Source organism: Mycena indigotica (assembly GCF_014461135.1).
Source record: "Mycena indigotica strain 171206Taipei chromosome Unknown Mind.scaff0002, whole genome shotgun sequence".
NCBI classification, from domain to species: Eukaryota; Fungi; Basidiomycota; class Agaricomycetes; order Agaricales; family Mycenaceae; genus Mycena; species Mycena indigotica.
Window position 1 is genome coordinate 1,400,506 of NW_023503001.1, and position 16,106 is coordinate 1,416,611.

At 49.9% G+C, this 16,106-nt stretch overlaps 3 protein-coding genes across 3 annotated transcripts; 2 read left to right on the forward strand and 1 right to left on the reverse strand.

Annotated features, from left to right (window-relative positions):
* Positions 1-6,846: 6,846 nt before the first annotated feature.
* On the forward strand, positions 6,847-8,817 carry MIND_00191500 (uncharacterized protein; the record flags this gene model as incomplete). The annotated part of the gene is made up of 7 exons (XM_037358823.1): positions 6,847-7,062; positions 7,110-7,166; positions 7,212-7,310; positions 7,365-7,639; positions 7,690-8,140; positions 8,189-8,350; positions 8,404-8,817. 7 exons carry the CDS (start codon positions 6,847-6,849, stop codon positions 8,815-8,817), a joined length of 1,674 nt encoding a protein of 557 aa, XP_037223918.1.
* Positions 8,818-9,349: 532 nt separating this feature from the next.
* Positions 9,350-10,249, reverse strand: MIND_00191600 (uncharacterized protein; the record flags this gene model as incomplete). The annotated part of the gene is made up of 2 exons (XM_037358824.1): positions 9,350-9,540; positions 9,592-10,249. 2 exons carry the CDS (start codon positions 10,247-10,249, stop codon positions 9,350-9,352), a joined length of 849 nt encoding a protein of 282 aa, XP_037223919.1.
* A 482-nt stretch (positions 10,250-10,731) lies between these two features.
* On the forward strand, positions 10,732-12,474 carry MIND_00191700 (uncharacterized protein; the record flags this gene model as incomplete). The annotated part of the gene is made up of 4 exons (XM_037358825.1): positions 10,732-10,908; positions 10,958-11,654; positions 11,709-11,886; positions 12,006-12,474. 4 exons carry the CDS (start codon positions 10,732-10,734, stop codon positions 12,472-12,474), a joined length of 1,521 nt encoding a protein of 506 aa, XP_037223920.1.
* Between the last annotated feature and the right edge of the window lie 3,632 nt (positions 12,475-16,106).

Below are 16,106 nucleotides of genomic sequence, written 5' to 3' on the forward strand. Positions count from 1 at the left end.
TCGCACTTCTCCTTGCGAAGGGTACAGCTTGTGCATTTGGAGTCGCCGAAGGACTTCGCGGACGATCTCGCGGTGCTTACGGAGGTCCGAATGCGCGATAAGGATATCGTCGAGGTAGATCATGACGTCTCCTGAGAGAATGAGATCCTGGAAAATGTCATTCATCATCGTTTGGAACGTCGGGGGAGTTTGTCAGGCCGAAATACATCACCAAAGGTTCGAACAACCCTCGGTTAGTCCGAAAGGCCGCCTTCCACTCGTCTCCTTCTTTTCCGGACGTTATTAAAACCCCAGCGAACATCGAGTTTGGTGAAGTAACGAGCGCCCTTGAGCCTGTTGATAAGGTCGTTAATCAACGGAAGGGGGTACCGGTTCTTAATCGTCATTGCGTTGAGGGCGCGGTAGTCCTGGACAAACCGAAGCCCTCCGTCCTTTTTCTTAACGAAGAAGACGGGGGAGGCCATCGGAGATTTTGAAGGGCGAATACGGCCTGTGGCAAGTCCTTCCTCGATGAACTCGTCAAGTTTGCGCTGTTCGAGGGGAGAGATTGGATACACCTTGCAGTTAGCGGGCTTCGCGTCGGGGACAAGTTCGATAGCGTGGTCCCAAGCCCTTCGTTCTGGTAACGTGTCGAAGGACTCCTTGTCAAAGACGTCTTGGAACTCCTTGGCCCAGTCCGGAATCTCCGAAGGCGGGGGGGCCGAGTTACGGGCGAAGGCCTCTGCAAGGCGTTGGGACACGGTGCTCCCAGCGCGAATCTCCTCGATTGGGCGAAAGGAGGTGTAGAAGATGCGGTCGCCGTCTTCAAGATGCTCGTCGTCGTCAAGGTCTGGTGAGCGCTCCGGAGGGTCCGAAGGAGCTCCGAGTTCGTCGTCGGCATCGTCTGGGCCAGCGATATCGATAGCGCAAACGGTGGGGAAGGCGCCCGCAAGCAAGCGCGATTTAAGGAGTCGGAGGCGGCGAACCTCAGCGCTCGGTCCGTTCCTCGTCGCGGCAGGTGGAGCAGCTTCGGGGCAGCGGCTCATTTTCACCTCCTTTGTTTCCCAGTTGATCTCGGGGTTATGCTTTTTGAGCCAGGAGTACCCGAGTATCAAGTCCTGTTTCCGAGGTGGGTTACAGCCAGCTGAACGCGTTCGGAGTGTCCGTTGTATCGTAGGACCAGGTCCGCGATTTGGCGAATAGACCCAGCATCATTGGGGGTGCCGTCGACATTGTAGACCGGTATGGGTACTGAGAGATTTCGGACTGGCACGTTGTTTCGGTTGACGTATTCTGTGTCGATAAAGTCCGAAGTGGCTCCGCAGTCGACCAGACCTGAGAGGGAGAGCTTGAGCGCGTTCGCAGTGGACTCAAGCTCAAGAGGAAGGTGGAGCGAGTTAACCCCAGGGGCGGCAGAGATGGTATAGCTGCCAGGTAGCTTTTTCTCCCAGGCAAGTCGGCGAATCCGAACGGGGGCTTCGGAGGGGGCAGGGGGTGCGTCTTTCGTTTCAGGCTCGTTGTAAGGCAAGGGAGTTGATTCATCATACAAACAAGTGAAACGATTTATGGACGCCGAACGAGGGCACACCAGTCACTCGTCGCGGGGGACAAAATCCTCTGCCGGAGCCTCCCGAATGCGCCTCTGCTAAGGCCGCGGTGTCGGACAACCGCGCAAGTAGCTCTCCCAGCATCTCATCGCCAAGTTGCTGGATCACCTCGTCGAGGATGTCCATATGGCGAACATCGGCGGGGAGCGGACAGTCCCGAGCCAAGTGATTGGGGTCGCCGCATCTGAAGCAGGCTCGACGAGGGGCGCCCGAGCCCTAGTACGATCCAACTCCATAGGGACGGGAGCCGGAGGTACCGGGACGGGGGCGCGGGCCGCGGGTGGCGCAGGTGCGGCCACCGGGCGGATGGGGAACGGAGTTGCCGAACGAGTGATGGGGAAGGCGCCGCGCCGGAGCTCCCGAAGCGGTCCAGGGGTAGCCGTTCCCTTAATGAGCTTCGCTCGCACCAGGGCTTCATATTGTCGGAAAGCCCGAGTGCGCCAGCCCAGATAGTCACGGAGGTCTGGGGGTCGTTCGAAGACGTGATGCCGTTGTTGATCAGGGGGTCAAGTCCGTGGCGGTACTTGGTTACCTTAACCAACGCGTCTTGAAGCCAGCGAGGTCCATCAAGTCCTCGAAGTCGTCGGTGTATCCGTAGACATCCCCGTTCCCATGTGATAACCCGCGCTTTCCAACTTAGCGAGCGCGAGGTCCTGTTCGTTCTCCTCAACGAACCGAAGGCGAAACTCGGAGAGGAACTGGCTCCACCGAGGGAAGGGGAAGGGGTTTTTGCTCCCATGACGCTCTGCCCATTGCTGAGCAGGTCCCTCCGCCATATAGGACATGGTGTAGCGGACGGGCCTTTTCTTCGCTCGGCTCTCCGTTGACCACGAAGGCCTCCGGGGCAAGCCGGCGTAAGTCTTGACCGCGTATAGGAAGGCGCGGCGGCCGCGTTTGCGATCCCCGTTAAACGCAAACGGAGGGTTTGGTCGTAAGACCAGTTTTGAGGCGACAGTAATATCACCAAATAACGCATCCGCGTCGGGGCATTCGGAGATGCCAGGCGGTTCGGGAGCTGCCGAAGGTGGTGCGGCAGCGGAAGCCTGGGAAGCAAGGTGGGTGAGGATATTGGTGAGGTTGTCTAGTTTCGCCTCAAGTGCGTCCATGCGCGCGTCAGCGTCCGGAGCAGCTCCGGTGGACATAGCGGGCGTAAAGACGACAAGAGCAGAGGAGGAGGGGTCAAGTGGCAGGGGCGGTGACGAGGGGGGTACGGACTCGTACTCCGAGCCTGAATCAGCGCCAAACCTGGCAATCTTGACCGGTTAATCCCGTAGAGAGTTTCTTCTGCTGTAAGGGCAACCCTGGAGACTCCGACGAAAGCCTAGCAGGGGAGGATCCAAAGCGTGAATAAGAGCTACGGGAAATACACGGAGGGACCGACCTAGCAGGGGAGGATCCAAAGAGAAGAAACTCTAAGGGTCCGCCTGCTAGGGCGCCAACTATATACTGGTCGTCCGTAACTGCCGACGTAGAGCGCAGAAGGCCTGAGCGGCGTCCGCAGGCTCTGTCCCAAGGTGATCGTTGGGAGGGTCTTGACGGATCGGTGATTGTGCGGGCGAAGGAGGCCGTGGACGATGGTCGGGGTGGGTCGGAGCGTCCGAGGGGGCGCCGGTCGGATGCGCCTCGGATGCGTTCGGAGGGTCCGAAGGAGGCCGAAGCGGGGGTTCCCCTGACACATATACCATCTTGTACATGATATTTAAGATATCTGGTAGTGTACCCATGTACATACCAATTAATATACTGAGTTGAGTATCCACTAACTTCCGTACCCTTTAGTGGACACTAGGTACTAAAGTTAGAGGACACACTAGCCAAGTTAGGCCACTATGATACAGTGGGGGCAGTACACAATCATATACCATCCTGTATATGATATACAATAGGGTGCTGTGAGTAATGCAAAAAGCATTACTCACACCGGTTTCGAAACCGGTTTCGAAACACCCCCCGTTTCGAAACAGTTTCGAAACCGGCCGGCCGGGGGTCTGCTGACAGCCGGCAGCTGGGGACGGGCCCGGGTATGATAATCCTGAGGAGTATGCCATGGGCCAAGGCCAGTTGGTGGCCGAGACGGCTCCACTGCCGCGGGAACTCACCTGCTTGGCCTTCGGTAGGTGATCGCAGGTGATATTTTGGGGGGGATCAGACCCCGGCGGTCGGGCCCGGGCCGCCCGGAGGATCACGTGTCGGTTTCGAAACCGGGTCGGCTGGCCATTGATTTCAAAACTAACACGTGTTTCGAAACCGGTTTTGAAACCGTTTCGAAACCACCATTACTCACAGCACCCTAATATACAAGATATCTAGTGGAGTACATAACTCATACCTACTGATTAATATAGACTGGGCGTCCACTAACTTCTGTACCTAGGAAGTTAGTGGACACCTAGATACAGAAGTTAGTGGACACCTTCAGGGGAGATACTATGATATGCCACATCTCATGAACTACTACTACATATAGTGCATGCATGATAGGGTTAGTTATGGACTCAAGAAAGCATACTCATAGTAGTGGCAGTAGCTATTTCTATGGTAAGGTAGGGGCCGTGGGAACCCCGCACGTTGACTAAGCTGATTGGATCAGATTGATGCGCCAGTGGTGGGCGGGAGGGCGGGGCTATATTCAACAAGTAAATATGTGGAAAAGGATCTTAGACTACCCCTCCACATTTGTTAGGTCCGTACTGGGGTGTAGCTTAAGGTATTCTCTCGGCTCATCACCCCAAATGATGGCGCCGGGACACCCGGTCCGAAGCCCCACGTGACGCCGGATCAGCGGAAGTAACACATGTCACATACTTTCCCACCGCCGAAAACGCGTCGCACATGGGCAAGAACACCAAACGGGCACGCGCCAGCCGTGCCAACGGTGCAGCTGCTCATCACACCGCCTCTCGCACATCTGCCAACGGGATTCCAGGTGCGTGTGCCATGTCAATTGAGAACGAGCGGCAAGACTGACATCTCTTTGCTTCTCAGATGCACTTCTGACAGAAAACAACATGTGGGAGGTCGAGCTTGGACCAGAGTTCCCATTCGTGGATGATGCGGTCACGAGCTCAGATGAGACAACGACTCCGACATCGAGGTTCTCGGGAGCTCACCAGTGGGAGATGAGGATGCAACGGAGGAAATCTTGGCGACATTCCGGGCATTCCTCGAAAATGCTCAGCAAGCGGCTCTAGATCGGGCTCTCAAAGATGAAGAGAAGACGCGGATTAATGCGCTGGGTCAGACACGGCCGATAAAATACAGCAGCAAAGCTTTACGAACGAAGCAACGACAGGCGCAACTGGCTATCCAGACAATGGCCAAGAAGAAGAAGATGAAAACATTCAATAACGCCTTCGCGTTCATGATGCGGAAGCCCGAGAAACAGCAGCATAAATCGGGTGGGCAGGAAACAGTCGCAATGGATGTGGATGCCGAGCCTTCAACGGAGATGGAAGTCGACACTCATGGGCATTCCGCCATGGACCCGGACGACAATAACATTGAAGAGGTGCGTGGCAGTCCTGCCTGTTTCAAGTTCTACACGCTAATTAACTTGCAACAGGTCTCTGAACCATCCACCATTCCCACTCGCGCTCCTTCGACAAACTCGCTTCCTAGCTGTCCACCATCGACAACTTCTGCTTCAGCTCCCACCACATTGGCTTCGGGGAGCACTCTGGGATCGTGCATGGACCCCGTTAATCTGGCCCATGTAAATCTTATGAGGCCATTTATCACAAACAATTATTTACTCCGCACCTGTGGTGTCCATAATTGTCCTTGTGTTCAATTGACATGTTTGAACTTTGCCGCTGTGGTTTTGGTGTCAGGTTGAGCGGCTGGTTGAATTCTGTCATAGCATGTCAATGTTACCGTGGTTTCAGAGCGTGAGTGTGCCTGTTGTGATCGTGCTGCGCGCATGATAGCTTGGGAATGGTGGTGGTCTGAGTATCGCTTATCGGATCAAGACCCAAAAATGGAAAGGCCGGTCTTCGGATCATACTCACGTCGCCACACTCACATCAGACTGCCACGTCGACGCGCGCCAAGGCTCCTTCAACGGTCCATTGGCGAGCCAGCCATGGACGCTTAAGTACTGGGAGTGGGACGTCGTCGCTGGTACCCAAATCTTTGCCTTCTGACTGAAGAACCAACCCCAACCGCTGTTTTTCCATTATGGCAAACCCAAATCCGGTGCGTCTCGTTGTCTCGCCTTATTCTTTAGCTAACCATTGGCCTGCCTACGCAGTCCGATCTATCCGCCATCTTGCACACCCTGCAGGCTCTTACTCAAAATCTTCAGGCGCCGATCGCAAATGCATCTCCGGCTCTGCCTGCACCCAACTCATCTTTGGCACCGCTGTCTGCCTCTGCTGCCCCACCGGTCTCAACGCGCTATGCTCGCTCCTCACTCCCGGCATCATCTCTAGGTCACCCAAATGCGTTGGCCGGTACATCCTTCGCCGGCTTTGGCTTCAACTCCCTCGTTGGCCCCAGCGCGAGCGCCAATGCCGCGCATCCTCGCTTCTCTCGCGCGGTCCCGGACAGCGACGCCATCAGCAGCGCCAATGGCCGTCGTCGCGTGGCCATGGTGGCACACGCTCCGGTTTCGGCTTCAAGCCAACTGCCCGTTCGTCGCGGTCGACGTGGCGCGGCAAAACACGCACCTGGCACGACTGCTAACCCGCAGCTGGCGGCCGTCTTGTCCGTTCGGCGCCATAGTGAGATCACGCTATCCAACACGGATGTAGCTATCCGCCATGTTGTCTTCACGCCCACGGTATGTCCTTTTTTCTTTAATACAGCTTCACTAAGCAAAGTCTTCTAGTCCGCGGCCAATCTCGCTGTGCCGCAGACCTTGTGGGCCGATTTTTTGGACTTCGGCAGCACCTATGGGCTCATTCTCGAGAATGTCGTGTCCCAAGATGCGACACTCGGAGAGCTGATGCCCGAGCTCATTCACTGGCTCGAGACTGGTGCCGGCCGCTGGAAGCTAGGAGCCTCGTCCACAGAAATCACCCGATACCTACGCAACCGTCTCCCCTCCCTTCAACACCTTCGTCTGCTCAACAAGGGGACTGCTCGGGCCGATGGCTCGGTCATGCTGGGGCGCGTGACCGCCGACACTTCCCTTTCGGTCAACGTCATGTTGACCGAACCGGGCAAGTGAATTTGCGAAGCACGGCATTTGTCTGCGTGATAACCGGCTTCACATCTTCTGGGGTATGCACATCCATCTTTCTTTTGTATTTTCACTCATATGTTTTTGCTAGTCATCGCCAATAGCAACGCTTCGTGCATCGCCAGCATCGACAATGGTCCCAAACGTCGTCATAGTGCTTGTATTCCCGCACTCCAACATGCGCTGTTTTGTTCCGAGACCAGCCTTGGTGTTGCCGATGACTGGGAGGGTCCGGGAGAGTGTGACTCGGGCGGCGAGACGGACGATGAGTTCGAGATTGATGATATACTGATGGTGCGCTGCTTGCGTTCGAGCGAGATCGCACTGACTCTGCCTTTCAGCGAGACGAAGATGATCTGATGACGCCTACTCCAACCCCTCGCTCCCGAAGGACCACGGTAAGGGAGCATACCACGTTCCCTCGTCTTGCTCATGCAGTATAGGCTTCTGAGTCTGCTGCAGCCAGCAATGCTGCAGGTCCGTCTGCGGCTGGGAGCATCGGTCCCGTTCCGGTTGCCAACACTGTTAACTCGCCCACCCCAGTAAGTTCATTTTGATATCTATTTCTTTTGAATGGATGCTTACCTACCATGCAGAGCGCGGTCATCTCTTTCCGAATCCGTGGTCACGGCGCTGTCTTCACGGACTATGAACCCCCCGCGGGGACGCCAGCCATGCGCAGCATCCATTTCGCGCCCGATCTTGCGGCAGCAACGTTCAAAGCTGCATCGGAGGGCAATCTCCCCGCCGAGCTTCTTATCGAGGGCGAAACCAACGCGGAGATGGCCCAATCTCTCATCCATATTGCGGAGGAGTGCTTCTCTGATGGCCTCTACGATCTCGTGCTAAGCTCGGACAGGATTTTTCGCCGGTTAGCTTTCTTCTTCTTGGTTGATTTTGTGCTGAACCGGACATCTTCAGGATAAAAGTCGACCCAATCACTGGAGACAAAATGCCAGTGGCCGATGGAATCGGAGTCGAACGCGAAGTTGTATTCGCTGCCTTCCAATTCTTCACGGAGAAGCATGCTGGCGCATTCCTCCTGCCTCGGGCCGACAATTACTGCAGTATTGCCACAAGTTCTTTCATTCATAACCCTGGCGCTGTCAGCGCAGCACGCAAGGCATCGATGGGGGCTTTTGGTTGTGTTACTGCTCTGATGCTCGTCCACCAAATGGCGCCAACACCACTAATTCCCGGCATTATACTCCTTCCTGTCTGTCGATTCGACATGCGCTGCTTTACGCGCTCCTTTGTTCAGCAACTCCATCCCGAACTCGCAGCGGACATCGACCGGGTGAAGGATGCGGGTCACGCGGGCAGCCTCTCAGCGTCTGGATCGCACTTCTTCTCCTTCCACAGCGACGTTCAGGTAAGCAGGTCCCCTGCGATGTAGATCCCGGCTGACTGCCGACAACAGCTTGCTCTCTTCAATCAGCGCACTGAGCCGCAACACGAGGCTCTCCTGTCAGAGATGGTCCTTCGCGGGATAGTTGGAGACCAGAGTCCAGATGGCCCTGAGTCTGTGGCTTGGTATAGCGGGCTCAACAGTCTGTGCTCCAACGGGTTCTCGGTGCTTGAGGTATGGTAGTATTGAATATTATTTAAGCCATGCTTATTCCTTTCAGCTTCTAGGCCGACTTTGAAGCGATTCGGGCAACTCTCGACTCGCAGATTCAGTTCGACCAAGCCGACGATCTGGCGTTCCGCAGCAGAATTGCGGCCTGGGCTATCACAGGTAGTCCGCATCTCCCCTCGCGCAACGAATTAGGTCAGATCAAGATAAGTTTTGTTCTCCCGACCGAGCCAATCTACATGGCTTGTGTTCGGAACACTCAGTTCCACTACGACTCCGGCAATATCCTTTTCCGCGCCTGCTTCCGGTCCGCTTACATCCCATATGGCTTCCTTGTCAAGCTTTGTGCCAATCCGTACCCCACTTTGGATGGCGAAGGTAATCCAATTGCGCCGCATACGCTCGAGGAAGCCATCGACAACTGGCTATTCTTGCAGTTCATCAATGCCATCGGTGGACATACTGTAGTTTAGAAGTTTTAATATACTCTTGTGTGCTTGTCTTTCCTTTCTCATAGGCTACAATTGTCAAGGCTCCTTCAAGTACTTACTTTTTAACCTTGGCATAATTATAAACCATTGACCATATTGAATGATGCAGGGCTTCATTTGGACTGCATGGACTCCTAAGCTTATCTATGAAGCTCAGGTGTTTCTAACAGATGCAAGTTATGAAACAGAACTCATATTGGCTACCCCCGATATACGGGGAGGTTGCCAGCACCACCGATAATAATTTCCTTTTTGGGAATGACAAGTCAAAGGGCAAAAGTAGACCAATAACAGTTCATGGATCCATTCTTGAACTGTGTGAGAAATTGAATATATGTAGGTAACCTACAGGACTGAGTTTTAGTCCTTAATTATATATCCACAGTTGCCAAAAATGGAAAATGTACTAAAGTGATATGGCAAATGCCTACAGTATCTAGGAAAGAACAAGTATATACAGTAAGGCAGATTAAAATGGCTCACTATAGTGAATGTATTTGCCAATTCAAGTACTTCAGGTGCAGCATCTCAAAATTTGTGATGCATACTTCTTCAGAGAATTTTCCGAAACTTTGGCTGCTAGTTTGAAATTATTCTGGTGGCCTCTAAATTGTTTGCGCTGGCTGAATCGATGATCCGGATGAAGAGGGCCGTTGGCTGACCAGAGTGATCTTATCTGAGTGAATAGAGTATAGGCCATAGTATCTGATGATCGTTGTGTTGGAATTTATGTATTCAAAGACAACAGCCACATACTTTGCGGCTCATCTGCCCTCCATGTTGATTGTGAAATGCGCTGAGCCTGACAATAGAACCGCAACTTGTTCGTGAAAGTCTGGTGGGAACGCCAACCAAACTCGTTCAGGACTTCCCATGTCGAGATGGCACTAGGCGCTAGTTCGGGTTCGGTACAAAGGCCAAGATGCTGAGTGGAATCTGCGTCTTCAGGATCGAGCCCTAGAGCTTCTACAATTTCCCGCATTGCAAAGAACATTGTTGCTGTTGCGATGATGCCGGTGCGATTGCTTGCAGTTGTATATTGTGCCAGACAAGCAATGTCCGCATATTTGTCCTGGAGTTTTGTCTGAGCATGCTGATCAATCAGCGAACGCCGGAAGGAAATGCTCGGCCCTCCCTCGAGCAGAGGGGTAAGAGGTGAGGGTGATGGAGGGAGAGATGAGTCGGGTCTGTTCGATGGACTGGAGAAGCGTGAGAAGATGTCCCAGTCAATGCTATTTGTTGGAAGGAATGGATTGGGGAGTGGGACATTGGGCAATGGGTGAAAGAGTGTGGTTATGTCCTCAGACCGTTGAATAGTGTTGACTTTGAAACGAAGAAAAAAGTGTGGTCGGTTGGAGGAATTCGGCACTGATCGGAAGTAGGCCGGATCGTCGGCAGTGTTTTTGCACAGCATGGATGAACGGGACCCGACCCTCCAGAGGGAGGTAACCTAGGTGAAACTCCTCGGAAAATGTCCAGGTCTGTGCTGTGGAGACAGATACTTGCGCGGCAGCTTCTGCTACACGCGTTTCTAGTAACTGGGAGACCAAGATTCCAAGTGAGGACTCGCACGTCAAGAGGTGGCCTCGGAGCAGATCAAAGAGATCGGGGAGTGCTAGCTTCCCAGGGTATCCAAGTACCTGAATTGGAGCGCAGACGCGGATGCCAAGAAAGACCTCCGATGTGCAAGTTCCGTTGGAGTCCACGGAGACTTCACAACTGATACAAGGGGCTAAAGAAGAACAGTCACCAGTCAGTCAAGTGACAGGGAAGCCAGATTCTGACCTTCTGCGAGCGACATCCTGTGCCGTAGTTGCCACGTCGACACGCACGATGTGACGTGATGTGATGTGACTAACCACGAGGGTCTTCCGACACATCTTATCGTCTGCCATCATGGACAACAACTCTCCTGCAGTACTCTCCGAGGATGCATTGCGCGATGCAATCCGAAGTCACTATCACCGATTTGAATCCATGGTCCGGGAGGTAACGAGCGGAGCTCATGCGGATGCAATTGTGATTGCGCGGCTGGGAGATGATCTGAATGAGTTTACGTCAATTGTACGTGAGGTGCGTAGACGATATTATGTCAAGGATGGCAAGGTGCTGATGACACTAGCATTCAACTGTTCTTCCGCAAGACGAGTTCGCACTTATCGATGCTAATCTGGCCGATATGCTACTGGACATTCGTCTTCAATATCAACGCGCCGTTGATGAATCTCACTATGGCTATCCGACAATCGTGCAAACTATGGGCTCCGAGCGGCCGGGTCGCCCAAGGATTCACATTGACCCGGATTTCCTTCGCTGGGCATATACCCAGCGCTCGACGTCAGGCATTGCTCGGTTTCTTGGGGTCAGTCGTCCAACCGTCCGTACTGCCCTTCTGGAGCTGGGAATCGTTCAACCACAAGCCGATCCATTCGCTGGTTCTGTTGCTGACTCGAATCAGCCAGGCGACACTGATGAAATCCTCGAGCCCGATATCCCAATGAACGCCACTCCCGACATGATTGAGAATCTGGCAGCACAAGCCCCCCGTGCAAGTTCATTCACAGGCCCGGTCTCTACGATGACAGATGACGAGTTGGACGAAATGATTTTACGTCTACGCTCTCACTACCGACGTGCTGGCGTTCGAATGCTTCACGGAATGCTGCGGCGTCTAGGGCATCAAGTTCCGCATGAGCGCATTCGCCAGGCGCTTCTTCGAATTGATCCTGTGCGCCGAATCTTTGAGCGAATTCGCATCCGCCGCCGGGAGTATCGGGTACTTGGCCCGAACTCGCTCTGGCATCATGATGGACAACACGGTAGGCGTTTTACACTTGCTGCGGGCCCCCCGATTGAAGGATATCTTCAAATAGGTCTTATACGCTGGGGAATTGTCATCCATGGCTTCATCGATGGCTACTCCCGTCTCATCACCGGACTCCGTGCGAGTGATAACAACTCCGCCAATACGGTTCTTGCACTTTTCTTGACTGCTGCTGAGATATACGGTGTACCCTCGCGACTACGAGGAGATCATGGCACCGAGAATCTGTATGTGGCTGCATGGATGGAAAGTCATCGTGGACTTTGGCGCGGGTCCTATATCTGGGGCAGGCAAGTTTTTCGAACCAATCTTTGAAGTTATTTCTGATATAATCCATTTCACATAGAAGCGTTCATAATATTCGAATCGAGCGACTTTGGGTCGATGTCACCGCACAAGTTGGGGCGACTTGGGCTGACCACTTCACCTCCCTTGAACTTCACTATGGCCTCAACATCAACAATGTTGGCCACATCTGGCTCTTACATTTCCTCTTCCTTGCCACTATCAACTCTCAGCTCGCTTTCTTCGCCGAGTCATGGAACGAGCACCGAATTCAGATCCGCAATGGCCCGAACCGATCCCCTATTGACATGTTTGGCTTTGACATGCTCATCTGTGGTGTGCGTGGCGACGAGTTACCGCCCGAGGAGGAAGGGCTCTCTGAAGAGGAGTTAGAGGTGTATGGAATTGATCACCTATGTAGCCTAATATCCACTGTGTACTATCTAGTCCACCCCAGCGGGGTGTCGCAGATAAGCCATGCTGCTCTCAGCATTGCCATAGAACTGAATAAACCTTGGAAAGGGAACTGAATAAATCTGAGCAGTTCTTAGGTTTTCACCATTTTTCGCACCAAGTCCACATGACTGGCTATTATCACCTCACTCATAGTATGAATAATGTTGAATAGACTGGGTATTTCCTAGTAGCATTGTATATAGTTTAGCTTATTAGTATATGTATAGCTATCATATAAGTGTATTCTGATATGAATAATAATGAATAGTAATGAATAATTCACACCCTCTAGAGACTTGGGTTGAACTCAGCACCTGGGTTATATGTGTGTCATAATGTGTGACAAATTTCCCCAAAAGGAAATTTTCACTATTTGACTGTATAATCATCAGAGAATGTCACAGATCATCACAAAATCAAAGTTGTGTATTTTGGCTATACAAACAACTTTCATTAAGTGACCTATACTCGCAACTGAATAATTGTATTACTAGAATTGGCCAATTATTAGCTGATCTACACCTGAGTAATATATCAGCAAGTGGATAACTGATATAGGAGATTAAAGCACTACCAAGGGTACGTAAATGATAAGATCAATATCCAGGACAATAAAATGTTATTTGCATAGCTATATTATGCTATAATGATTCATCACCTACATTGACACTGCAATATCTCCACCAATCCTGCATCAAGTGAGTTGATTTTTGTACTGGTAGGTAGGTAATAACGTAGTATTGATATGCTCTGATGTGATCATGCTTATATATGTTGAGACTATGATATTATACCACTCTTTGGTAGTTGTTATATTTCAAATTTGATTAAACTCAATGATCACTTGATATCTCACTGGGAAATCCATGGATAAGCATAATCTAAGTTGTGCTATGTTATAATGGATGTCCATCATAGATATGGGAGCTTTCCATAATTTTAGGTGTCATATCTACCTCTATATATGACATATATCTTATCACACTAATATCCCAATAACTCACTCAGAAGTGTGGGATCCCCAACACAATAAGAGTAGGAAGCATACGGAGGGGTCCCCCTATAAGATTAAATCTCCCACACCACATTATATACATACGAAATCTTGTTATTCCCTATTATAATGATGAATAGTACTGCATATCATATTGGCAATACAGCTATGATCTGCCAGTTGATTATAGATCAAATATGTGAAACTTGGCAAATGAGGTGTATACATCTACCTCCATACTCTGATTGATCTCTATATATTCTTGGAGGATGAATTGGGGTGAATATCCCAAGATGAGTTGAGTGCAGAACTGGTTTACATGAATGGTAGGGTCTATAGACTGAGTACTGGACATTGAGATGCATGTATGAGGATATTTGGATGTCTAGTAGGACCCCATACTATAATCCATCATGGTTCTGGCATGTATTACAGAAGGTAGCTGAAGAGAGGGTAGGTACCCATAGAGCAAAAGAGAGTGTCCTATTACAACTGGTCAGAAATTAATTTCAAGTATGATGCAAGACTTGGATATAAGATGGTCTAGACCTTCAAATGAACCTATCCAGCACTTGAATCAGCCTCATAGCTATTCTGGATCTCTCACAGTACCATTATCAGTGTTATCTATCCCAATAATGATGAGTTCATCATAGCATGACCTCTGCAAGTCTGGGAAATCTGAGTCTATTCACTAGTAGGAGTATGGTCCACCCTCTAGAAACTGGTGCCTGTACCCCTCTAGCATATCTCTATCCTGGGTTATATAGCACCTAAGGTCTCTATTAATTGACTGGCCCCAGCATTTGTCCCATGGTGGAAAATGAGTAAGGTTGTGCTAGGCTATCCTATGATATCATATCAACTTAGATCATGAGATTCCATGCATGTAGTCTTAGGATATCACCAAAATACTGCTTAATTTAGTATTCAGGCATGCTTGGCAGTAAATAGATCAGGGCAATGGTGACGAAAAATATAACCGATGTGACTCAAGGATACTAGGATAGTATACCTTTCAAATGAACTCTATTTCAACTGTATCCACCAAGGCTAGCTGGAGATCTGTGCCCATCTTTCAGAGGTGATGGAGATCAAATTCTACTGATGTGTGAATGTATTGTATTATCAGTGCCATAGTCACTGGGAGTGAGGAGGGTATACACCAGGGGGTTTTGTTAGAGTAGCTAAACTTACAAGTCTGTCACCTTACATTGTTAAAGTACTAGATATTCCCTTTTTTATTACCGAATGATCAATATAGTAATCATATCACATGATTATGATCAAAATACTTCATAATCAATACTTGCCTTTGATACCCTTCCTGCTAGCACTTGATTCGTGTATTTAGGTCGAGCAACTATTGAGATAGGAGCCCATCAGTTAAATATGAGCTCGTGATGGGTCAGTGCTAACACATTTATTGAGCCACCACTATAGGTTACTTAATGAAAGGTGTTTATATAGTTACAATACACAACTTTGATTTTGTGACAAAGTGTGACACTCTCTTATGATTCCACTGTTAGACTGTGAAAATTTCCTTTTTGGGAACTGTGTCATCCTTGTAACCTAACAGTATATATGGAGCTGATCTGGGCTGCACAGGTGTCTGAATTTCACTTACTATTAGGACCTGGTATACAATTTCCTTTTTGAGTAGTCCATGATTACACAGAACTGACTCCTATACTTGGGTATATAATCACTATTGAACATTATTCATACTATGAGTGAGGTGATAATAGCCAGTCATGTGGACTTGGTGCGAAAAATGGTGAAAACCTAAGAACTGCTCAGATTTATTCAGTTCCCTTTCCAAGGTTTATTCAGTTCTATGGCAATGCTGAGAGCAGCATGGCTTATCTGCGACACCCCGCTGGGGTGGACTAGATAGTACACAGTGGGTATTGGGCTACACAGGTGGAATTGATTGGCAGGGTCTACGGGATGAAGATGTCCTTGCATCCCAGCAACACAACAATCCCACTACGGAGAACTCTACATCATGGCTTGGTCATATGGGGCCACCTGCTGATTTGAGTCATGTGGCAGTTGAACCTCCCATTGGAACTCTGACTCAAGAACAACTGGCCATTCTGTCAGAACAGGCAAGGCCACTTACAGGGAGTGCTGAAGACAGTGACATTATATCCCTTTGGGTCCAGGCACTTGCAGTAGTTAGAGACTGGTACCCAGATATCTTTTAAAGTATTTCTATCTAGTATCACTGTCGAGATTATTACCCAAAATCAGAAATGGTTAACAATAATAATATAAGTAACATTATGGTATGGTCTTCAGTCACAGAATATATATCAATAATATAATTTAAAATAATATTATAAAAATATAATATTATAATAAGAGAGAAATAAAAAGTTTACATTAATTTATTCCCTATTGATGATGATGAGACATTTGATGGTTGAAATATTTATATACTCCCATTTTATACCTGGAGATTAATCTGTCTTAGGAATATATTGCCTGGCAGTCTGCAATGTCTAGTGTTAATATGAATTTTAGTAAGTTATTATCTTATTATAACAGATTGTTACCTTAAGTTGATGATTCCAAAGTCTGGATATATTCTTAAGACTTGTGCCTTTGTAATAGCATGTGTGGGAGAGCAAAGTATATATAGCATGGTTCATATTGAATCCAACTCTTTCTTGTAGATCTACAGAAACCAATTAACTAAAAAAA